The 25,911-nt window shown below is 34.0% G+C and overlaps 1 protein-coding gene across 2 annotated transcripts in view; it reads left to right on the top strand.

The window, feature by feature from the left end:
* UNC13C (unc-13 homolog C) overlaps positions 1–25,911 on the top strand; it is a 605,313-nt gene that overhangs the window by 270,952 nt on the left and 308,450 nt on the right. For both annotated transcript variants that reach the window (XM_032297403.1, XM_032297404.1), the window contains exons 9-10: positions 2,850–3,077; positions 4,527–4,668. In XM_032297403.1, coding sequence (XP_032153294.1) covers positions 2,850–3,077; positions 4,527–4,668 — 370 coding nt within the window. The remainder of the gene's footprint in view (positions 1–2,849; positions 3,078–4,526; positions 4,669–25,911) is intronic.

Here is a 25,911-nt window from a genome sequence, read left to right as displayed (position 1 = left end):
TGTTACCCAGGCTGAAGTGCAATGGCACGATCTCGGCTCACCGCAACCTCTGCCTCCTGGGTTCAGGCAATTCTCCTGCCTCAGCCTCCTGAGTAGCTGGGATTACAGGCACGCACCACCATGCCCAGCTAATGTTTTGTATTTTTAGTAGAGACGGGGTTTCACCATGTTGACCAGGATGGTCTCGATCTCTTGACCTCGTGATCCACCCGCCTCGGCCTCCCAAAGTGCTGGGATTACAGGCTTGAGCCACCGTGCCCGGCCTCTGATTACTTTTAAATAAAAAGTAAGGCTGAAAAAAAAATAAACCACAGGGCTAGAAATTCATGGCAAATCGCAACTATATAAAAAAGAGTTTCATTAGAAACCTAAGACAGGTGGGTTTGATAAATAGGGCAATGGAAAGTACTTGTAAATGAGTCACAAAAATTAATTATGAATTTGTCTCTATCTCTGAGCTAAACAATCGAAGATGAATAATTTTCTTCTAATCAAAAATGCAAAAGTAGAAATTTTTAAAAGCTATATATTTTTTCTAGAAATAACAGAGAAACTGCTTAAACATATGTCTCTGTTAACCTGCTGTCCTCCAATTGGCAATTTCAGTTTATGACTCTTTTGCCTGTGGATATTAGAATAGATCTTCTGTAATACCATCAATAATACGTAAGAATAAGTGAAATTTCAAAGCTAATGCTGAAGCTTTCCTAACTTTTTTTTTTTTTTTTAATGACAAGAGGCAGTCCTCAAGGATAGAAGTCTGATGCATTTTGATGAAAAATTTCTTCATGTTCTGGCTTTGAATTTGGCATCTATTGCTTGAATGAGCATTTATTGTGTGGATGGTAGTTAGATGGGCTCTTCCTGAATTTAGAGAAGTAATCCAAAATATATTTACTCTACATGACTTTAGCACTTCTTCCTATAGCCTTTAGGGGAGCATTAATAGCAACAATAAAAATAGCTGTTTAGAAATTTGGAAGAGAATAAACATTTGTGTGACACTTCTAACCTTTTGGACATTCCTTAGCTGGCAGTCACAGACTACGTTTTTGAAGCACTTTGTGTCTCGTAGAGAATATCTTCCAGCCACCACTCTCCTTTCCATTTTATAAATATTAAATACTTGAATAAAATATGTGTATTAGGTAGTTACAACTATTTAGTTCAGCCTAAGCTAATTTTGCTGTTTAATAATTAGGGACTTATGGAATTATGTTATTATGTGTAGTTAATCCAATAGTGATCAATTAAAAACATCTTATTTGCATGCAGTTTATAAATGTGTAGCTATTCCGCGGAAGCGTTTCAACAATGTAGGCCATTTATAATGTCCTTTTAAATTACCTTTAGTGGAATTCATTCATTTTTGTTATATTCCTTTTTTAAAATGTGGTTTAAGTCCTCAAACATTAAAATAAAAGATAAGGACAGGTAGTCTGCTCTAACAGTGGAATATTCATATATTTTAGCCTCCTCTATTTACACTCATCATGAATACATTTTTTCCTCTCTAGGAAACAGATATTACACCTACAAATAAATGAACATTTACATAAAATTATTGCTGTCAAATTGTATATGAATTTATCATAAGCAAAGTTAATAGTTGCTTTCATCTTTTATCTTTATTTCTATAGTTAAATTGGGCTCAATATTCACAAATTAGGTTCAAAGAACATTACTGATGTTATCTTTTATGGTAGAAATTATGCCTGCCTAAAAACCATCCCATTTAATCTTTCAGTAGTTTGTGAGATATTAGTATGCCTATTTCAGAAATGTATTTCAGAAAAAACTAAGAATACTAGTTAGGCAAAATTACAGTCACGTCAATGAAAATTAGAGCAATTGCTATCTATGAACACAAGTTTTTAAAATTATTTTTGCTATCTTTCAGTTACTTCTATACCAAAAATGTTTGATTTTAGCAGCAGCAGTTCCTGTAGACACTGGTACATGAGTTTTTGCTTTCTTACTTTAAACTCTCTAAGGAATTGTGGAAATTGAAATCATGGTCCATTATTAACTTGTGTAATATTGGGTAACCCAGAAAGCCATACAGAGCCATGAGAATATCTAGCCAATAGCTTAAGGTGGGGGATCCAAAAATGGAATTTTAGAAATCTTTCACTGACAGAAGGGTTTGTGTTACAAACAAAAATGTCCAGAAAGTTGAGATCTGTCATGAAAAACAATGCCCCAGGAATAAAGTTTTTAGTGAACTATGAGTATTCAGTCATTTAAAAGCTCTGGATATATTAGAGAAAGAGAGTTCAAGTCTGTCTTCTATCAGTTACTTCACAGATCATTTAGCCTAGCAGTGTCCAAATCTTTTTTAAACAGCTCAATCAGTTTCTTTCCAAGTAAAATCTTACATTCCACTTTAATATTCAGCAAATAACAGTGATGTGTTTGAATTACTGTTTTCCAAGTGTCATTTGCTGCATATATCCAATCTATTTCTCAATTTTGTTTTGGATACCCATTGAGGAAATACGTGTGGTATATAACACAATTCCTTGTGTCCATTCTTTTTGCTGTATTTGAATTCTTTTTTGAAACTTCAAACCAAATTTTTGCACAACACCTAATTTTGTTCAGTAATACAAGAGAAGGGCCTGGGAATCATAGGAGGTCAATTTATTTGCCAGTAACACAAAGGAATACTATTTCTTCTGAATCTCAGCATAGCAATTCGTTCTCCTGATATTTTCCTAAAAAGCCATCTGACTCCATAGAATGAAAGCTCTCATTCATCCTCCCATTCCTCCTCCTTTTCCTCCCTCTTTGGCCATCAAAAAGTAACGGCATGTACATTCACATCACCATTGATTTTTCCACCATAGGAGCAGCAGAAAAGAGTTCTAAACATGGTGCCGAGGACAAGACTCAGACCATTATTACAGCAATGAAAGAAAGAATGAAGATCAGGGAGAAAAACCGGCCAGAGGTATTCGAAGTAATCCAGGAAATGTTTCAGATTTCTAAAGAAGATTTTGTGCAGTATACAAAGGCGGCCAAACAGAGTGTACTGGATGGGACATCTAAGTGGTCTGCAAAAATAACCATTACAGGTAAAAATAAGTCTTTTTAAAATAATTTATTGAACATTCAGGTTTTTTTATTATTATATTTTAGGATCTGGGGTACATATATAGAATGTGCAGGTTTGTTACATAGTTATACATGTGCCATGGTGGTTTGCTGCATCCACCACCCTGTCATCTGCGTTAGGTGTTTCTCCTGATGCTTATCCTTCCCCTAGCCCCCTACTCCCTGACAGGCCCCAGTGTGTGATGCTCCCCTCCCTGTGTCCATGTGTTCTCATTGTTCAACTCCCACTTATGAGTGAGAACATACAGTGTTTAGTTTTCTATTCTTGTGTTAGTTTGCTAAGAATGATGTTTACTAGTTTAATCCATGTCCCTGAAAAGGACATGAACTCATCCTTTTTTATGGTGGCATAGTATTCTATGGTGTATATTTGCCACATTTTTAAAATCCAGTCTATCATTGATTGGCATTTGGGTTGGTTCCAAGTTTTGGCTGTTGTAAACAGTGCCATAATAAACATATATGTGCAGTACATTGAGATTTTTTATGTCCTAGAAATAACTGCTAATAATAATTATAGGTAAAATAAATGATTCTTTTTTTGAATTAGGTTAATATGAACGAGACTAGTTGGTACTTTGAATTTCGAAAATGTATACTAGAAAAGTCAAGTAATTTTAGTCTGTGTCTTGTTCTAATCAAAAATTCTTTCACAGGAAAAAGTTTCTTTTTTTCAATATATTCATTAGTACCCTGCAGTTTACAAGAAATTAGCTTTCAGTGCTGCCTACCAGTGATAAATTATAACAGTATCTAATAATCTCTTCAGTTAATTTTTTAAAAGAGAAAATAGATGTTATTTTACTTAATCCTGGCTCAATATCCCTCATCCATTTGGTCTTGGAGTCAGGGCAATTTGCATTTAGTGATATCTAGTAAATTGGACTTCTGAAGTTGCTTGTAATGTTAACAGCAAGTGACTGTGCAGCCTGTTAACATTTACCAAGCCTCTTTACTTACTCATTTTGTATTTACAAGATAAATAAAGATGCTTTCTCAACTGTGTAGAGTTGATCAATATTGACAACAGATTCACAAATAAATGAGTTTGGATTGCAGGCCTTTGAATTATGTTGGGTAATTTTTCATGTAAGTGTAGATATGTCTTCCTCATTTCTCTGTACATGTATGCAATAATGTATATGAGTATATAGCTAATATGCATATGCATGTGTATGTATATAGCTACTCTTCATTGCAGGCAAAAGCAAAAATTACAGATTTTAATGTTGTATATTTATTTTTATTAAACTTTTTTTTTTTAAAGTTCTGTTGGTCATGAGAATGAAAGCCATGGGGCTACATCTGTAAACCCAAGGAACCAAATGACATGAAAATTGTCTTTGTTATAATTATCTTTTGTTTCTGACGGGTCTGTCCATTAAAATGTTTATTTTGATTTATTTCAGTGGTTTCTGCACGGGGTCTACAGGCAAAAGACAAAACAGGGTCTAGTGATCCATATGTTACAGTTCAAGTGGGAAAGAACAAAAGAAGAACAAAAACCATTTTTGGAAACTTGAATCCAGTATGGGATGAGAAGTTTTATTTGTGAGTATATACTGTGAAACTTTTACAAATATTAAAATATTTAAGAATGAATTTAAGACAGGCATGCGAAGTATGCAGTAATTATATTTTAATAACCTCTTACCCAAAAGTAATAAAAAAGTAAAAGTAATGTTATAAATTCCCTCAGTACTCTCATAATATTTATTATTTATTCTTCATCTTTGGAAGCAAGTGAAGAAGAATATTTCAAACGATAAAATGATGCCATGACTGGGGTGGATTTACAGGGGATTTAAAAAAAAAAAAAAGATACACAACATGATCTATAGCTTGGTATGACCCAACATAACCAGAAATGTAATCTTGATTCAACAGTATCTTGACATGTGGAGATGTGTAATTAAAGACAATGGACTTAGAGCATCACTAGCCCATCACTTGGGGTAGAACCACATCTACACTAGCTTATGCTAATGAGATGGCTGATGATAACTTTTATAACCTTGCATTTTCTGTGAGAACATTTAGTTTTAAACCTCTTATGTCATTCACTGAACAGCAGGAACTCATTTTTCTCTCAAAGGTTCTTTTCTTTTTACCTCTGCTTCTTAGAAAAAAAAGAATTTCAGTTTTTATTTGGTAGAAATAATTCCTGCATTTGTTAAAGATGGTCTTTTTTCTTTAGCTCTCTCATTGCAAATGCTTTAACCATGAATCTCGTTACCATGATAAGTAAATACACCCAGAACATATAGCTTATTTGGGAATGTGGGCAATATTGTCTAAGAAGTAGAGTTTCTTGCATATGTGATCTGATGAAGGAAATCTTAATAAATAGGTTTGGAAAATCAGTTGGAACCAAATAACAGAGGGTACTGTAGAGTAAACTATGGGATTTGGAGGATTTCTCCCTTCAGACTTAGGAGAGAGACTAATACCCCTTTGATAAAATAGAAGATAAGAAATAATTGGTAGGTACAAATTAAAATTCCTATTGGAGTCATGTAAATGAATAAAGCAGGAAAGGAACAACAAAGGGGAGGAATGAAGACTATGGAAAACGAGAGAACAGGTGATTATCAGAAAAGAAATGGCTTCCATTGCCATACGATCATGCAGAGGGAATGCAGCTGGAGCTTCCAGTTTTTCAGGAAGCTGGATATTTGAAAGCTTAGAAACAGTTTTATTGAGAAAAGATTGACATAACCTGAAATCTATACATTTTAAGTATACAGTTTGTTAAGTTTTAACACATGTGTACCTCCTGAGAAATCATCACTACAGAAAACATGATGAACATATCCATCTGTCCCCCAAAAGATTCTTTATGCCTCATGGAAAGTCATTCCTTTTGACTTCCCATGTGCCAAGGCAGTCACTGGTTTGCTTTCTGATGTTATAGAATACTTTTCATTTTGCATTTTCTAGGATTTCCTGTAACTAGAACAATATGGTACGTAATCCTTTGAGTGGTTCTATTCATTCAACGTAATTATTTTGAGATCCATCCAAGTTGTAGGATATATCAATAGTTGATTTCTTTTTATTGCTGGGTAGCATTCCATTTTATTAATATATCACAGTTTATTTTACCATTCACCTCTTGATGGTTACTTTGGTTTGTTTCCAGTTTTTGGTTAATGACAACAAAGTGACCCATATGTTAAATGAGTGACTCATATTAAAACTGATATTTGCACATAAATATTTGTGTGGCCATATGTTTTTATTTATCTTGAATGACTACATAGAGTGGAATGGATAGCTAGATCACATATTAGGGATATGTTTAATATTTGAGATGTGTTTTCCAGATGACTGTACCATTTTATGCTTCCACTACAAATGTAGTGAGTTTGAGAGTTCTAGGTCAAACACATCCTTCCAATACAAATGGTCCCTGACTTATGATGATTGGACATAATGATTTTTTACTTTAAAATATATTTATCATGGTGTAATCCCATTGTAAGCTGAGGTGATTTTTAGGACTTATAATTGGGTTAAAGTTTCTATTGAATGCCTATCACTTTTGCACCATCATAAAGTTTATGAATCCTAAATCGAACCAATTTTTAGCTGGGGACCATCTGCTATATTGTCCATGTTTGGTGCATTTTAAACTTATGATAGTTTTGTCTTATGATGGGTTTTTCGTGATATGACACCCTTTTAAGTTGAGGAGTATCTGTACATGGTAAAGCCAGCTTTTGAAATTTTGGACATTTTGATTCATGTGTAGTGTTATCTTATAGTGGTTGTATTTCACATTTCCCTAAAGACAATAATTTTGAGCCTGTTATCATGTGCTTATGTGATACGTATCTGCTTTGGTTAAGTGCCCCTTCCCCTTCCCCTTCCCTTTCCCCTTCCTTACCATTATCAGGTACAGAATGTGCAGGTTTGTTACCTAGGCATACTTGTCCCATGATGGTTTGCTGCACCTGTCAAGCCATCATCTAGGTGTTAAGCCCTGCATGCATTAGGTATTTGTCCTAATGTTCTCTCTCCTCTTGCCCCCCACCCCCCAACTTTTCCTAATTTATTTTTTCTTCTTTTTTCTTTCTGTGTTTCACTTTGGATTACTTCTATTGTGTGTGTTTAAATTCACTAAGCTTTTCCTTGCTAATGTCTAATCTGCTAAAATGTAAGCCACTGTGTTTTCATATTATGTATTTTCTTTTCCATCGTAGGAAATCTTAACTGGGTCTTTTAATCTTCCATGCCTCAACTTAAATTTTTAAAAACATGCAACACTTATAAAAAAAAAAAAAAAACTCCCTCAAAGGCAATAAGCTGAAGTAATTTTAGGGCTCACTTTCTTTGTTTCTTTTTCTCTTTCTCAGGGATTACTGCTTATCATGAGCATATCTCCATTATATTGAAAATCATTGTTTGATATATTTTATTGACTGCTTGATTTTTTATGTGAGAGGGTATCTCTGGCCCCTGTTAATCCCTCTTGACTAGAATAGAAAGTCTGAAAATCTGAATTTGATTGATAAGCAGAAAAACAAAACAGTATGACAGCCAACATAGGGCATGTCAAAGAGAATAAAATGTCTATGAATATTTATCCAGTTGTAATCAGTAAAATAAAATAGAAATATATTTTAACCCTTCCAAGGGTTCTCCTTTAGAAATCAGCTGAGTAATGATAAGTGCAGCTAAATCATGATGCATGTGAGAATACCATCTAGGGCCACCCAAGCACTAGATGAGACAGTTTGCAGTGCTCATCCAGAACAGGAATAGTGCTTGTTTCCACCAGACTGGCCTAAAAGCATCCTGGTTCATGGGGCAAGTGCACAGAAGTGCACTCTGGAATGGACCATTAAACTGAGCATTATCTATATTATTATTGACAGTTTTCATAAAATTTTCTATGTTCTGTGCCTGTTTTCCTTTTGGTAGGAGGCACCATCTGTGCTAGCAATAACGATATGTGTATTTTTTAACAACATCATTTCGAAGAAGAAATTTATACCTGGCCATGTATGAAAAGTACTATATGTACTGTAATGCTTTTTATATGTATTTTTATGTATACTATATAAAAGTATGTAATTTTTTACAATATTTTCCATTTTACTGATAAAATATTAACTTTAAGTGAAGTTACACTTGTAATTACTATTTGTCTCCTTTTAGAATATTGAAAATAAATGCCAACAGTTTTTGGCATTAATTCTGTCATCAGTTTCCTGAACTCTGAGATTTTATTCTTATTACAGAGGCTCAATATCACTGACTCCAGAAATACTATTTTGAAGCTACTGGTGCATGTTTTCTTTTATCATAAAAATGGCATGAGAACTGCACAGTTACCTTTTCTTTATATAAATGGTTCTGTTTTGCAGAAAGAAATGAGTTCACAGTGAATTTATGTTGAGACTTTGAAAAATGCGTACACATCACAGATGAACTCATCCATGCCTCCCCTTACCCTGACAGTTCTGCGCTGTGAACTGGGGTGGAAAAATGTATACTGATGTCCTGAAAATAGGATGTTTTATTAATAGTGTTGCTTTCACTTCTGAGCTTTAGCTTGTCTAATATAAAAAATAGGGATAATCATATCTCACCAAATTGTTAGGTTTTTTTGAGATCGATATTATATATAAATTTCATAGAACTTATTAAGTATTTAAAATGATAGCTATATTATTATTAGCATTAATAACATGATTATACCTTTTGTGCTGAGCTTCAGGTCTTTACACTAAATATGACAGCAATATTCTCATGCCAAAAAGTTCCAACTTGAGTAATGAGGCCAAGGGAGGACCACTGAACAGACTGCTATAAAAGAAAAAGTTCTACCAAAGTAAGAGTCAGAGAACTGAGACTGGGAAATAAATCTAAGAGATAGTTTTGTCCAACTTCCTCATTTCACTGATGAGAAAATCAAAGCTCAAATGGGTTCTAGTACATTCGATACTACAAAGTAGCCCCCTGTTGTGAAGCCACAAATAAGATACAAGTGGAACTTAGGAAGTGTGATATTTTTTCCCCCTCTATCCAAACTCTTCACTTGAAAAAATGCTGTGGACCTTATCAAGGCAAGCAGTAAAACTGGTAAAATGAAAATGTAGTTGAAATAGTTTTTCAACTTTAATTTGGGGCCTTAATTATCCCCCCATAAATGGCACTTCAGTGCCCTCCAGAGATTTTAATTCTAAATAATTTCAATTTTAATTTTATCTCTCTTACTACAAGTTAAAACAAAGAGTTAGAATTTCTAATCTTTAGAATACTATGGATGCTGTGTGATTTCAGAATGGGGCACTCGACAGCATTTGCAGAGAACAGAGGCATGACCAATTAAGCCCTTGCAGAAATCTGAGTTACAAGGGGTTGTAAATAAATGTCTAATTCCTAAAACATCACGTAAAGATTAATTAAGATAACACATACGAAAATGCTTTGAAAATGAGAAAGTATAATATAAATCTAAGGTGCTGGGTATCTTTGCTCTTTGATCCTAAGTTTATAGTTGATCATTTCATGATTAATGATGACATTGAATTTCACTTTCCTTTGCTCCTGTTAATGAAATGTTTTATGCTTATCATAAACCAGTCCCTCAGGAGGAAGACAAGTAAGTCTCTCAGTGAGTTATAAAGAGAAAATGCCAGTATGGTCTGCCAGTTTGAATAAGAAATTTGAGAGTTAGGGGACTGACATTTTGTGCATATGTTGATGCTGTTTTCTGTGGACTCTATAGTTGAGATTTTGGTGCCTCCTTTTTGCAAACTTCTGAAATAAAAGCAAATTTCATGCTGACTCCCTGCAAGAGTGGAGGTAGGTCATAAAGGTGATAGTAGGTATGTGTTACTTAACCTGCTTTTAATTGATGTTAACCATTGGAGTAAAGAATTATGTTGAGAAAGTCTAGTCAACAAAACGCTTCTGGTAAGAGCGCAAATATGTCCTCATTTATAGTAGCGTTGAATAGGCATGGTAATGGCATTTAAATATTCTACTTATGTAACTGACTGGACAATCAGCTTCACTTGCTTCTTGGAGTATCCGTTTAATTCCACCTACATTTCTTGAGTGAAGCTTATATGTAAAGCACTGTAGTTAAATACCATGGAAGTTATTGACTTAAAGAGTGATTCCATATTATACCAAAAACGATCTGGCCTACAAGATTATAAACCTGAGTTCCAGAATGGTTCTGGGTCTAACATGTTTCTTGACTTCCTGGAGAACCCTTAACCTCTTTGAATCTCAGTTTCACCATGGCAAATGTGCTGAAAGTTACACCCCATCTTGACAGGCAGTAACACTAAACTCATAATGTTGTTGTTTAGAGGCATGATTGTCTTGGATTTTTTGAACAATGTGGCAGCCACGTTCAATTCCTAGCTACCCAGATGTGGTGCACAGAGTCCCTCAGGCCTATGGCTCTCCACCATGCCATGTGCTGCTCAGCCGGGGCTGAGTATGAATTAAGCATAAACTAAGCTCTATGCAAGATAGTTTATTTAATACCACATTTAAAAATATTTGATAGCACAGCAGACTCATATTTTAAAATGACAGCCTGAGCATCATCATGAATCTGATTTATTGCCTAGATTACTAGCAGTCTCTTCCTAGGCTATATGGGAAGAAGCATTTCCTCAGTCGCCTGAGCCATTTTACAGTGATGGTGTCAATATCAGGAAGTCATTTGTCATTGAAGATAGTTCTACAGCTTTCTAAAGAAAGGAGTTCAGTCACACTTTATGGGATTAGAATTTATTTACTTATTTAGATTTTTTACTAATCATTGCCTACATTGTGATTATGTCTAGCAGGAGGGAGATATAATAACCAATTCTGCCCTTTGCTTACTAAATGAGATTGAGCATTCCCTATCCACACACAGCAAAGCCAATAGAACATAATTTACATAATTACTGCTTCCCACTAAAATCTAAGGGTCTTATAATAAATAGCAGAAGGAGTTTTGGAGATATCTGAATTGAATGTCATAAAATATGAAGTTAGGGTCACCAAAGAGAATTAATTCACAGTCAGTAAACTAGAAAATATCACGTCAGGATGCTTCTTTACAGATATCATGCAATATTCCATAGACAGAGATGCAAGGTGCTATGAACTTTACTTAGTTTTAAATTGAGAGCCAAACAGAATTTAAATAAAATCTTCCAAATCTTTAGGGCGCAGTTGGGGTACAAACAGCAATCTTTGGCGTAATAGGGACTGTTCTGCAGAAGTCTGTCTCAGTCACAGGAAAGAAAACCCTCTGCAATTAAACTAGTACATGGAAAGGGATTAGGTGGGGACAGATTTTAATATATGAGAACAGAAAGTCCTTGCAGGTATCCAGGAGAAGCCAAACAAATGTCCCAGTGGCAGAAATGATTATGGTTATTTATTCCTCTCTTTTTCTCTGAAAGTTTATTCACCTGTATTTGTTTTTCTATCTTTCTATTTACACACATACTCTCTCCTTTCACTGTACCCCTATCTCCCTTTCTTTTCCGCTTTCCCTTTCTTCTCTGCAGGCTGATCTGGTTCTTGATCACTACTCAATAGGTTTTCTTGTTTGTTTGCTTCCCCATGGTATCTAATAGCCTTGGCCACGTGTTTCCCAACCCCAGCACTCAGTTTGATGCTGGAAACCTCTTTGGATTTTTCACTAATTAGCTCAATTCATTTTTGCAAAAAAAAAAAAAAAAAAAAAAACCACCGTATAACTCCTGGGTTATTGGTCTATCAATGATTGGAACATCTTAAAACTATCACTTGTATGTTTTATGTGTGGAAGGGAAACAAGGGAAGTCCTAATGGCTTGCTAGTCACTCCAATGTGGGTTGAAGCAATTTCCACTGAGTGTAGTACACCTAGTATTACACTACAACAGATTTAGCAGTATTTTCAAGATCTCAAAACTAAAATGACAGTCTATCTCTATTTGGTTCATTCCCTCACTTCCTGGATGTACCACTTGTATAGACCACCTACTTTGAAAGCAGAAAAAGAAAATCAGCATGCTAGTGCTGTTCCTGGCCACACTGGGCAGGTCCCTGTTGATCTAGATCTGTATAATGTAAAATTCAGCTTTCTGAGCAATTGCTTTTTTTCAGTATCAACCCCAACGCTCTGTAGAGAAATAATTCATTGAACATTATGTCAGTGTGAGGTACTTTTCGTGGTGTTACAGACACTGAGATAAATATAAAAGACAAATGATTTTTGTTTGTTTTTTTTGTTTGTTTGTTTGTTTTTGCCTCGTAGCTTTCAGTACAATTGGAATGGAGATGATGCTGAGGCTGACATCCTCAGTAGGGGGAGGCGGTCTTAGGGAGGTGGGTAGAAGTGGCCAGTTCTGCCTTGTGCTACTGTCTTGACAATAGGATAGTTATTTGACTCCAAATAAAAGATGTTTAAAGGAAGGTAATATTTGAAGGCTGGGAAAAGGAAGTTCTAAATAGGTAAGCAGTGTGTTCAAGAAATATTAATGACCAGGAAGAAATATCTAAAACAAAACCCAAATCACTACAAATAAAATCTTAATTTTAGGCATGGATATTTGTATAGTCATGTACTGTATCTCAAATTCCATCATATGTATGGTATTTCACAACTAATCATTGTCATTATGATTGTTGTTCTTTTACATGTGAGAGAGCCAGAGCTTCAGGAGGCCAACACATTTTTCCTAAATAATCTATCCCAACAAGCAAAATGAACAGAACACAACTCATGTCTGTATATTCTATTATCATGTAAATATCCACTTAAAGAGGTGTATTATAAACTTGAAAGCAGCCACTAAAATGAGAAAACAAAAAAAGTTATGGCTAAAATACCAATAAAGTAGACAAATTTTAATATAAAAAATGATAAATCCTATAAAGGAATAATAAACAAATGGAGGAAAACAGAAAGCAAATAGCAAGACAATAGACTAAAACCTAAATATGTCAGTGATCACATTAAATTAAAAAACAATCTAAATGCCCTGAATAAAAGGCAGAGGTTGTCAGATTGAATAAAAAAGCAACATGCAAGCATATCTTGCCTATAAAAAATACACTTTAAATACAGAAACAAGTAGTTACACTACTTGTAGGTATGCTACATAGAACACTCTGCCCAACAAGAACAAAATACATACTATTTTAAAGTACACATGGGATATTTGTATTGATAGCAAGTAAACACATGAAAATATCTTCAGTATCTTTAATTATTAGGGAAATTCAAATTAAAACCATATGAAAATCACTTCGTACTTAGTATAATAGCATGTTCTTTGTCCCTATTGTTATTTTTTGCCTTTTTTGGACCACTTGAATATTTTTTATAATTGTGTTTGATATAGTTTGTTGGGTTATTCATATCTCATTATTTGTTATTTTAGTGATTGCTTTAGAGTTTATTACGTATATATCTTTAAGTTACAACAGCATACCAGTAATATCATATTAATACTACTTCACATACAATATGAGGTAATTATAATGATACACTTCTAGTTTTCTCCTCTGTATCTTTATCCTGTTGTCACTAAGCGTTGGTGAGAATGTGATAGAACTGGAACTCTATTGTTGGTGGGAATATAAAATGGTAGAGCACTTGGGAAAAAAATTCATTAATTTATTGAAAAGAAAACATGTGTCCATACAAAACTTGTATACAGATATTCATAGCTGCTTTTTTGTAATAGCTAAAAACTGAAAACAACCCAAGTCTTCATCAGTAGGTGAATAGATATACAAGCTGTCGTCTATCTAGAGACTGAAATACTCTTTAATAGTAAAAAGGAATGAGTTATTGATATACACAGTGTCATGAGTAAGTCTCAAAATAGTTATGGTGAGTGACAGAATTCAGACAGGAGTTCTTGCAGTATAATTTTATTTACATAAAAGTACAGAAAATTTGAAATTCAGATTAATTTCCTAAGAAATCAGATCAGAGGTTTCCTGGGAAGTAAGCAAAGGAAAGGATGAGAGGAAATGATTATGAAGAAGCTCAAAGGAACTTTTGGAGAAAGTTTTGAAATATAACTTTAATTCTGTTAATCATGGTGATGGTCCCATTGGTGAATGCACATGCCAAGACCTAAAAAAGTTGTACATTTAAAATGCATGCATTTAGCTGTATTTCAATTATACCACAATAAATGGTTTTTTAAAACTCTGACAAAAAATGCATTCACTGTGTTAGCAGAATCAGTATTCCACCAATTATTCACATCCCACAAAGTCAAGATGATATAAAATTGCTGCTTCTAGTATGATAATGATGACTCTGCTGATGACCATGATACACACAATAATATCAATGACCCCAACCACCACCATCCTTTATGGTGTGACATTAATGTTTTACAGTGTTCAACGCATCCAAAATCTTGTATAAAAGAAATACAGTATCATGTATATTGAGATTCTTACATTTATGGCTGAGAAAAAATGTCTCCAACTTTTCTGAAATTGTAGATAGCAAAGCCAGAACCCCAAGTTCCCCGATGGGCTAAGTAGGATGTAATACTGTTGTGAAGTTTTTAGACCTCACTCTTTGAATTCTGTATAAAAAGTCATTACTCAAAATTAAAAGAATGTGCCATCTCAGGCACATCTATTTGTATTTGATATTTTTCTCCATTAGTCTTGTGACATTTGAGATCATTTTTGATATAGTGCCTCAAAATTTTTATGTATTTTATATATGTTAGTGTAATTTTCTTTACCTAAGTCTTGAGCTACTTAAGGATAGGGACCTCCTAAAATAATTTTGAGAATAAAGTAAGCATAAAAATCTACTTAGTAATTATTTTCAAATGATAATTTCTAAAATTGATTTTTTTAACCAATGAAAGCGCCTTCTATACGCTTTTACTGCTAATTTAAGAAATATATTTGTACTACTGTTTCATTCTTATTTCTCCTTTCTTTTCTAATGGCATTTTCTTCCAAATAATTCCAAAGGCACCCCTCTCTTCTCTGTGCATGGTGCCTGAATGTTATGATGATGAACTCAGATGTTTACACTTTTATTAGCATCTCCACCATGTTTTCCTGCCTGATGAAATTTTAAGAATGCCTTTAGTCTTCATGATATGTTTGTTATTTTCTTTCAGTATGTCTCTATCCAACAAAGTTGATTTTGAAGCTGATTTTGACTAGAATTGAACTTGGAGGGATAATAAAAGAGATACCGCTTACTTTGACTTAGTAAAAGCACTAAAATAAGCAGTAGGAAGTAACCTCTTGAGCTTTTACTAGTATTAGATTCATGTCATCTTTTTTCACTCTGTCCTTGCAGAACAACATATAAGGTTCAGAAAGCACAGGACGGAAACCTACCACTAACTCTGGGGGAACATTTGACATGACTTACATTGCAAGATGATGTCTAAGACACCCTCTGACATCATAGGTTTATAACTTTATAAAACTCTACTATTGGCAGATAATTAAATACATGTACGGGAAAAATTTCATCAGAAAGGAGATACTAACTTTATCCTTTTAATATTTCTGGTACAAGGGCCATATTTAAAATGGTTTAAGACATGCTTTAACAAATGTTTAGTTTTAAGCAATTATTTGTTCCTTGCTTTGTTCCATGGCAGATTTAAAACAAATAATTCAATTTTATTTTTCAATTGCATATTCATTCCCAAGGACTGATGTGAAACTAAATGATTTGAACCCAATCTATTTTGTAATATAAGAGTTTTGTTGTAGGAAAAAAAATGATACATTTGGGAAAAATTAGGCAGTCAATGTATTTATGAACTGGAGCTCTAGACAATCTTGGATTTTGGAGGCTACTCTGCAGTTAGAGTCCTTTAAGTACGGGTAGTAACCAGTGCACAATTAGAGAAAAACAATCCCCTTGGATGACTTTCTATTTATGGAAAAGGGATGAGTGTGGCATGCAACTCAAATATAACTCTTAGGTTAATTCTCTCTACTGACCTCACTAACTTTCGTTACTGTCTTTGACCACTCCATCCTGACCTGAGACTTCCGACTGTTTTGCCTAGCTTTTATTGTGCCTTTTTTTAAATATTCGCACCCAACTCTCTTTTCACCACTTTTTAGAAATCTTTTTTCTATATCAACTACTCCTTATGAGTGTGGATCTTGCAGTTTTAGAATCCCAAGAAAATTCTTAACAGCCGTAAGTTTCTTTACTGCCCCCTATTTTAGAGTCGCATGTCAGGATAATATTCTCTTGTGAGCTTGAAAGCTTTAGATCTCTTTGAGTAGACAGAATTAATCCCTATCTGGTGACGGAGGAAATGGGAAGTTCCCTGAGGAGTGGCTGAATTTCTAGAAAAGTATTCACTAATGTCTAAATGATCCCCTCTAGGATCAATGCTGTTCTCAAATGAATCAAATTTAGTATATCTTGATGATCTCCAGGGATTCCTCAACTTTGTTTTAAGCTATACAATCCTGTTCTTTATTTCTCTCCATCTCCCCCACACTGATCTCTTCAGTATCTTGATTAATAACTAGACTAGGTTTTGTGAATGCACTAGTTATTTTTTTTAATATAATAGACTTTCTTGTAAAGTACAAAATGGATTGTCACTTAGGACACAGTCAAGACTTTGTCATGCAGAACTGTTCATTACAAGATCAAGCCACATGATATCTTTGATATTTGACCCTTTTGACCTACAAAAATAGAACAATTATATGGTTCAACCTAAAGTAATAGCTTTCATTAGAATGATTTCTATCTGAATCATCAGTCTTACCTTTTAATCATCTAGAGCATGGATGATAAAGTATTTGTTATACTTTTTAAAACATAAGCTGTGCTTATATTTGACCAAACTGGGTTGTTTTATGTTTTATTTCACAAACTTTTGGAAATTTTAAATACATTCAAACAGGTGTCTGGTAAATTTTTATTGAGCTGTTCATAAAAATATTTATTCAACTTTAGTTCTTACGGTACCTAAGTTTGCAATTTAATGATAAAGGGTAATACTGCAGACAGATGGGTACCAGTGCCAAAATATTACAGGTGTTGCCAAGTGTTTTATAGTATTTATGCAGTGACTTGGCGTTTTCAAAAATTCTATCTCTTTGCATTTTTCATTTCTAGCAAAAGAGCCAAGAGAGGACTGAAGTATAACCAACATTACTATTTGTGAATTCTTAAGAACATTTGCTCCATTTAAGATAATTGGTTGAAGCTTAGACTTAAGTGGAAAAGTTAATTGGAATGTGAGATTTCCTAACATTTCTCCAGCAGTTCCTTGGTGATTAGTACAATCTTTTTTTATAAGCCTGTACTGTGCTGTTACATTGCTGATATTTGGGATGAGAGGGATGTAAGTTGACAGTATTTACCTTTGTGATGGCCTCTTCTGATTCAAGTTTGGTGTTCAGATAAAGTCTGGCTGGGAAACTGATGGAACCACAACTTGTTACTGCCATTTCCATCATTGCCTCAAAGTTTCTTGAAAGAATGGCAGATCCTCTCTTCTAGAAAGGAAAGTGGTGGAATAGCAAAGAGAAAGGAAGCCAGATGTCTACAGAAATGAATGTACACACACACATATTAGGGATGACTCTTTATGTGGGTTTTGAAAGGCAGGTAAGTGTTCACCAGAGGAGTAGGGAAAAGACATCCTAACTAGGAAAACCATGAATACAGGGTTTGAGCTAAGGAAACACAAGGTGAACCAAAGAAATAGTGAATAGGAATCATGACAAGCACATGAGCACCCATGTGCACACACACACGCACACACACACACACACACTTACTTCTAATTTCTTGAGGGAACAGTTTGATCTGCCTGTTCTCTTATCTCTCTCCTCTTAAGTGGTCTTTTTGTAGCAAAATGAACACGGGGTTATTTCCTTTGAAAGTTTTAACATTCATTATTTTAATATTAATTATATTTACATTATAATTTTAATAATATTTTAATAGCTTAATATTCACTTACTGTTATTATTTAACTATTTTAATGTTATTTAGTAATTATCAAACAGCTGTTAAAACAAGTTTATTCTGTAACATCTGTGGAGAAATTATTAAATATAAACATGTAACACAAAGCTTTGAAATATTTATAATCTAATTTTGGGTTCTAGAAGGTGGTTCAGGGAGATTAATGTAGTTCATAAGGTTATATTTTGTCCTTTGGTTCCATGATCTGTTAAAATGTAAGTGCTTTCTTCAGTCAACCCTTAAAAGCCAGTATGTGAACTCCTCTTCTCCTTTTCCAAAAGTCATGCTAATAATAGAATTCCTTTCTTGTTCTTATTTTTATCTTCTGCTATGTTACTGACTTATAAAATGGATTTACAGTGCCTTAAAAATACAAAGAAAAGCTTTGAGAGAACTTAAAGTGTTGAGGGTTCTTGTTTTTTTTGTTTTTGTCTTTGTTTTTGTTTTTTTTTAAACTTCAATAACTAAATTGCTCCTGTTAAATGCAAGTGGGAAAAGATTCTCTGCATCATCACTGGGTTTTGAACTTAGAGTTTGTCCATCTGCTATAACAGAATTTGAAGATAATAGTATTAGGGATCTTCATTCAATAACAAGAGAGACGCCAATATTGCAATAAAAGTGGGTTACATAATTCATGATAAATCACTAAGAGGAAATGTGAAAGTTGATTGTCTTATAGTATTTCCATTTGCTGGGTCAGAGTTTAAGGAATTAAGCTGTAACTAGAGAATTTAATTACTGTTTGAAAGGCTGCTGCTGCTGCTTTGCCTCAGGACGGCTCTGGCAGGAAGTTTCTGGCTGAGGATTTTCTCAGTTGTTGCCCTGCCTTCTAGGCCGAGTTGGAATGAGATCATTCACAATTACTAGAACATATTTGAAAATACATTTTTTATTGCAACAGAAAAAATATTAATAATAAAATAACATTTTCACAAATTCTCTCTCTGATATTTTGATATATACCCGCATAGCTTATTTTAATGAATATACATTTTTATATATGTATGTGTTTATTAATCACGTATATTCAGTAGTCACTTATTTTACTTATTTTTGAAGACAGACTTTTGCTCTGTCACCCACACTGGAGTGCAGTGGTGCCATCTTGGTTCCATGCAACCTCCACCTCTCCAGTTCAAGTGATTCTTCTGCCTCAGTCACCCAAGTAGCTGGGGTTACAGGTGTCTGCCATCACACAGGGCTAATTTGTTTTGTATTTTCAGTAGAGACGGGGTTTCACCTTGTTCACCAGGCTAGTCTCAAAATCCTGACCTCAAGTGAACCGCCCAGTTCAGCCTCCCAAAGTGCTAGGATTACAGACGTGAACCACTATGCCTGGCCCATTATTTATTTTATCAATATATCTTTTAATAAAAGCTGGTATAATACTATTTTGAATATTACAGGATCTTTTTACAATTAAAATACTTCAGCAGCGATGTTATATTCGGAGATGGTTACTTGGGCAAGAACTTGTTTTTTTCTATTGAAGTCACACAATTAGGCTTTATTGATTTTATGAAAGCCATGAGTATTTCTCTAGGTAGAGTGAAACATCTCATAATGTGTTAAACTGATAACTTGGGCAAAAAAAAATATTTGTTTGCTTTAATGATAGGAAATGTGTATTTGGCCATATCTAGAAGACTAATCTAAAAATATTTGAAAAGTTGGAATAAGTAATTATAAAGAAATTAGTCATTTTGATGGCTGCCAAAAGAAAATTGGCTAAATAAGTGATTGGCTCTACAGAGATACAGCACATGTAAATTAAAATCAAAAATCAAAACAAAACACAGACACATACAATAATTCTGAGTCCAGAAAAGGAATATATATTTGTTTAATTTTGGATGGAATAAAATACCTTATTCCCATAGAAACAAAACCAGCTCACTCTTTAACAATGAAAACATTTAAAATTAGAAATATGAATCACTCTTTAAGAAGAGAACTATTTTTAATTAAAGGAAAACTGCAAAACAAATAACCTGGCTCTAGCAGTACTTTATTTATCAAGTTCGTGCAGTAAAAATTCTTAATTTCTGTTGATTAAAAAAAAGCCAAATTCACAAAGTGGTAAACCCTAAACCAGGGGCCTTGGTTAACAAATTATTTAGTTCAGAAATGGTTTAGTAGAGAAAGACTTAGTGAGACTATGCATTCTTCTTTTATTACACATGGTAGATTTATTTTTCCTCTTGTTTATAAGGATATTTTTCTTACTGTCAAATTGTTTACTACAAGAACCTGTCATTTTCCAGCTAAAATGCAAACCTGTATATTTTCATGAGTCAAGCCTTGTAAAACACATTTTAAACTGTTAAGGAATGGCATAGAACACAGCAAGTATAAAAACTAATGTATTCAGTTTCACATTAAGCCACAGCATTAGCAAAGAATAGATTCATTTATTTCATTCAACAAGAAGTTCAGATATAGGTATTTGGGAGTTAGTGTGGTAACTCAATCCTTCCTTCAAAGAACAAAGCTTATTTTATCTTCCTATTTTAACATTTTTAGTGAAGGCTGTTCTCCATCCATGTTTCAGGGTAGTAAAGGAGAAAAAGGAAGAGACAGCATTAGAAGACTATTGCTTATATATCTCATTGGAAAAACTTTGTCTAATGTCCATTTCTAATGTTGCAGGGGAGGTTGGGACATTGCATAAAACTGAAAAAGGGAAGGAGGGGAGTGATTTGAAAGGCTGATGTATGAGTGTACTTATAGCATCTGCCACCAACATCCAGCCTGCGTATATGACTTTTCTACACCTATGTTTACTTTAAATAAAATGAATTCATTCTTTCCCTTTCAATGTAGGTAGTGTAAAAATGATATTCAGTTACTACATTTAGCTTGAAGTCTAGGATCTTTCGGTAGTCTCTTCACAAGCTTCAGGTTTGGCGCTTTGTAGATCTTGGGACACAAATTAAATCCATCTTCGTTTAACACTCCCAATATATCGTTGCGGTGAGAAAAGAAGATAGGATAACAGCAATTTAAAAATCTCTCATTTAGTAAGACAGAAAATGGAAAATACATAGCAACTATAGAGTCCTACTGGACAAGTATATTCAGGACTTCCTGACCCTAGCAGCAGAATTAGTTTCTGGGCTAGCCCGTCTCGTATGGCCTGCTGCTTTTTGGATTAATTTGGTCATCATTTTCCCTCTACTACTTTGAGTCTACATTAGGTGTAAAACTTTGCTCATTTTGTCAGTGCCTGTACTCGAGGGTAAGTACTGTGAAAACTGAAAGTAAATTGAAACGGGCTCTAAAATAATTAAAAGTCATTCCATTATCTACAATATCCGTAAATGGGAACCATCCCAGGAAATCCAGGCATGTGGCCTTTCTAGCTGGGGAGATGCTCTACTTGGAGTCTTTTGTTTGTTTTGTTTTGTTTTGTTTATTGCTGTGAGTGCAGGGCCCCAGGAATTACTTTAAGTACAGCTGTAGCCAGCCAAATGTGAGGCACAGTGGACAATACCGTTTCCTGGAAAACTTACCGGGCTTCCAGGAGATGGGCTTTAAGACAATTTTATGAGCAAGTAACCACGTAAGCCTCGACAATTTTGACTCTTAACTCTTGGCTCCTCTGTTCTGATAAATTCATCTCCCTTAACCTAATCGTTGCAGCCTCAGTTCCTGAAAAATAATATGCCAGAGTGAGAATGTAATACCTTTAATTTGGTTTTTGCCGCTAAGCTACCGTTCATTTTCACTCAAAGATCTCTTAAAGAATGGTGCTGGTAAAGCCCTTGGGCAACAATTTTATCTCTTTCTGAAGTTGCACTTAGAAGCTTCTGCTTGTATAGGTATATTTTTGTATACAGAATCAGCTGGCTTTTCTCAACCCTGCAGAGTTCCAAATTATGGTATTCTTAGTCAATTTGCATTGCAAGACACTAGCAGGTGAACCTCTTTTGAAAATGTCTGCTCTCCTTTGTGTCTCTCTACCTGTAAACTGTCTAGATTCTGTTTGAACATATCTCTATGTATGAGAGTATATTTTTCAAAGGGGGAAACATTTAATAAGCACTTGCCAACATTCTGAATTTTATTTCCTACCATTCCCACTCATCAAAAAGCCTCAGCTGGCATGTGGTCAAACATAAGTATTGCAAACAAGGTTTGACCAGCTGTTTTGCAATTGCATATCAAAATGTATTGGCTTTCTAACCTCAGGTGATTAAATCTTCAATGTCTCTGCCAGCATCTCCTCCACAGAGTCAGCTCTACATTTGTGGACTCTTGTTACTTGCCACTCCCTTCATGTTTTAAAAATTATTATGTTAGTGAATATTCTTAGTTGCAGACAACACAGTCCACTTTGTTTAGTTTGGGCCAAGAAAGAATTATTTATAGACTGCTAGGTCACTCAAGAATCATTGCAGAGGTTAAAGTACAAGCTTCTAAAGCTGCTATGTGGAACTGTGTCAAATTATATGGTGAAGTTTCTTTAGGGAAAACATCCATCAATACTTTTGCCCTTCAGGACTAAATAATACTGTGAAACCCTGTATCACAGTACTGTAGCATCCACTGTTAAAAAAAAAAAAAAAAGCAGATCCCCATGATATAGACACTATACCACTTTGCTTAATTTTCATTTTATACCTGGCTTGAATTCAGTGTAAATACCTGGGACATAGCTACAAAGGAATCCAGTGATGTGAGTTATCAAACTTCAGTCTTCAGAAGATGAGCAACACGAGGTGGGATCCAGTCAAAATGCAAGGAGAATGCTCAGAGACGTTGGGCATCCATACATGATGGTTCTCCACCACACTATCGTAAACTGAATCTCCAGTCTCAACCGCTTCACAACATGCTCATTTAATTTTCAACATTTGAAATAGCAGCCCCACTCCTACCTTTGCTCTGTGAACTAAAAATATGTTCTGACATTTTCAGTGTGAAACAGAATGGCAATCTTAATTTTTTAATATCTCTCAAAAAAAGCTCTATGGAAGAGAAAGAATGTAAGAGCTGGCCAGTCTTTATGTGGAAAAAAAAATAGAGCCAATGTTAGATGTGACAAATATTAGTAATGTGACAGGTAAATAAGACATAATTAGGGTTCAGGGTATCTGGAAAGGCCCTGTGCTATTGTTGCAACTTTTCTGTAAATCTAAAAGGATTCTAAAATTACAAGTTCATTTAATTTAAAAAATGAGAAAAACAGTCAATCAGAAATGCATAGAGACTCAAATTCTCTTAAGACAAATTGCAGGTACACCTACCCAAAGAACATCAGTGGTCATTTGTATTTGTTCTTCATCTATTGATATCACATTTATTTTAAACAGAAATTTGGAAAGAAAGATAGTATTGTCTCTCCCTCCTTTTGCTATATAATATGTATGTATTATGTAGAAAGACACATGCATGTCTCTATGTTTATCTACTCATACAGTTATTACTATTTCGTATAGATTGCTGTTTGTGTGTAAATTTAACCAGTTAAGAAATTCTTACCTTGTCTTGTTCTCTGTGACTGATAGTGGGCTTTGTTAGCTGCTACAGACGTAGTGTCATGGATTAATTCTTCCTTTCTCCCCACGATTTCTACCACAGTTTACTAATAAAATAGCCCAAACTTTGATATTTTTATGCATATATTTCTAAGAATGACAAAATTATTTTTTCTTCAAATATAAAAGGGTTGTTATTTTGGTGAAACTTTGGAGACATTAGAGAATATTTGTTGAAAGATACATGCCAGAAATTGTCAATAAATAGATGTATTAAACATAGGCTCTAACTTCAAAAAGAACTTATAAAATTTATGGAATAATGGTATATTATAGCTAATATGGATCAAGCATTACCTGGCACTGTGCTAACTCCTATAAGGTATTATCTACTATTTCTCACAAACATTTTCTAAGACAAGTGTTATTACCCCATGCTATTTATAGATAAAATAACTGAGATTTATAGAAGCTAAGTTAGGTAGACATAGTAGTTTTCAACCCTGTCAGACCCAATGAATCATTTTTATGTAAAATAATTCATAATGACCCATTTTATGCTGAAACGAAGTAATGTATAATTTAACCTATCTATAGATATAATTTGAAAAATCAACTTAATATGAAGGAGAGCTCAAAGTATCCTAATATGTATTTTAAAGTGTAAGGCTTGGATACAGCTACCCTAGAATATATAGTAGACATAGGCTTTCACTGTTGTTAGAATTAACATGAATGTGAGCATTTCAAATGCAGACTGATACAAATACTATAGTTCAAATACTTTCTGTAATTTCAACGTGGGTGATAGAATTTTTCAAAATAGGAAACAAGCCTTGGTGAGGTTCTTAATGGCAACAACAAAAACTTCTTTCATTAGTGATTGGTGTCCTAGTTCCTTTCCAGGACACTTCAGTATCTAGTAGACCATGCAAAAGACATGGCGTTTTTACCTAAAAGAGTTATGTCCTAAGCTAAAATAATTATCAGTGAGCTCAGCAATTTCCTTCATGCCTGATGGATCATTTTAAGTTTTGCACACTGTCTTGTCCATGGTGGGGTGTCTAAATCTCTAGCCTGTTCCACTGAATGCCAGTAGTGTCCTTGAATGTTCATGAAAACCAAAAATGTCCCAGAAATTAGTCAAATGCTCTATGTTGAAAGCTCCTGTGTTAAGTAGAAACGGTGGTGCTACAATTCGCATAGAGGCCTTTCAGATTCTAATCTTATTCTTGTATGTTCTGTATTATTTGGCCTTATAAGTTAATGAAAGAGACATTATACTGCTAGGAATTCTCAAACACTTTTTACACCATGAACCTATTGGGAAGTCTAGTGAAAACGATGGTTGTCTTTTCAAAATGTAGTTTTTCATATAAAAAATAAAATTCATAGAACTAAATCAAGTATATTGAAATATAAATTTAATATAATGATAGGTACAAATAATATTTTATGGTTCATAACACTTGTTATATGTAAGTATCTGTGATTATATTTATGACGGAAAAGGTGCTATGGTTTGTTGCCCATATTCGTAATTGAAAATATAAAGATGATATCTCTCTCTCTCTCTCTCCATATATATATATATGTATATATATATATATATATACACACACACACATACATACATAATTAATATAGATATAATTAATATAGAGGTGTGTATAAAATATAAACATACATATCTATATTAATAGATATAATTAATATAGATATATATGTATATCCTAAAAGAGTTACATCTGAGCTAAGATAATTATCAATGAGTTCAGCAATTTCCTTAATGCCTGATGGATCATTTTAAGTCTTGCACACTGTCCTGTACATGGTGGGGTGTCTAAATCTCTAGCCTGTTCCACTGAATGCCAGTAGTGTCCTTGAATGTTCATGAAAACCAAAAATGTCTCAGAAATTAGTAAAATGCTCTATGTTGAAAACTCCTGTGTTAAGTAGAAACAAATACATATATATTTTATACATATATATCTATGTTAATTATAAATAATACATATATAGATTATAGAGAGATAGATATAGATATCTGTATCACTATATACATATGATATATATTATCTATATATATAATAGGTATATTCTCTCTATATATATATACACACACACACACACACACACACACACACACACACACACACACATACATACATATATCTGTATTTTAATCCAAGTTCAAGAATGTTCAGAACTCATCCATGAACCCTGAGATAAAGCACCTGTGTTAGAAGAAAAGCATGTACAGAGTAACACAGGGAATCAGGGTTGATCACAAATATCTGGTTCAATAAGTTGTAGGAAGAGTGATATAGAGCAGTTAACTTGC

This window comes from Sapajus apella, unplaced genomic scaffold, assembly GCF_009761245.1.
Source record: "Sapajus apella isolate SASKATOON/1434 unplaced genomic scaffold, GSC_monkey_1.0 scaffold37, whole genome shotgun sequence".
Taxonomy (NCBI): Eukaryota; Metazoa; Chordata; class Mammalia; order Primates; family Cebidae; genus Sapajus; species Sapajus apella.
This window is presented reverse-complemented; position numbering and strand designations above follow the sequence as displayed.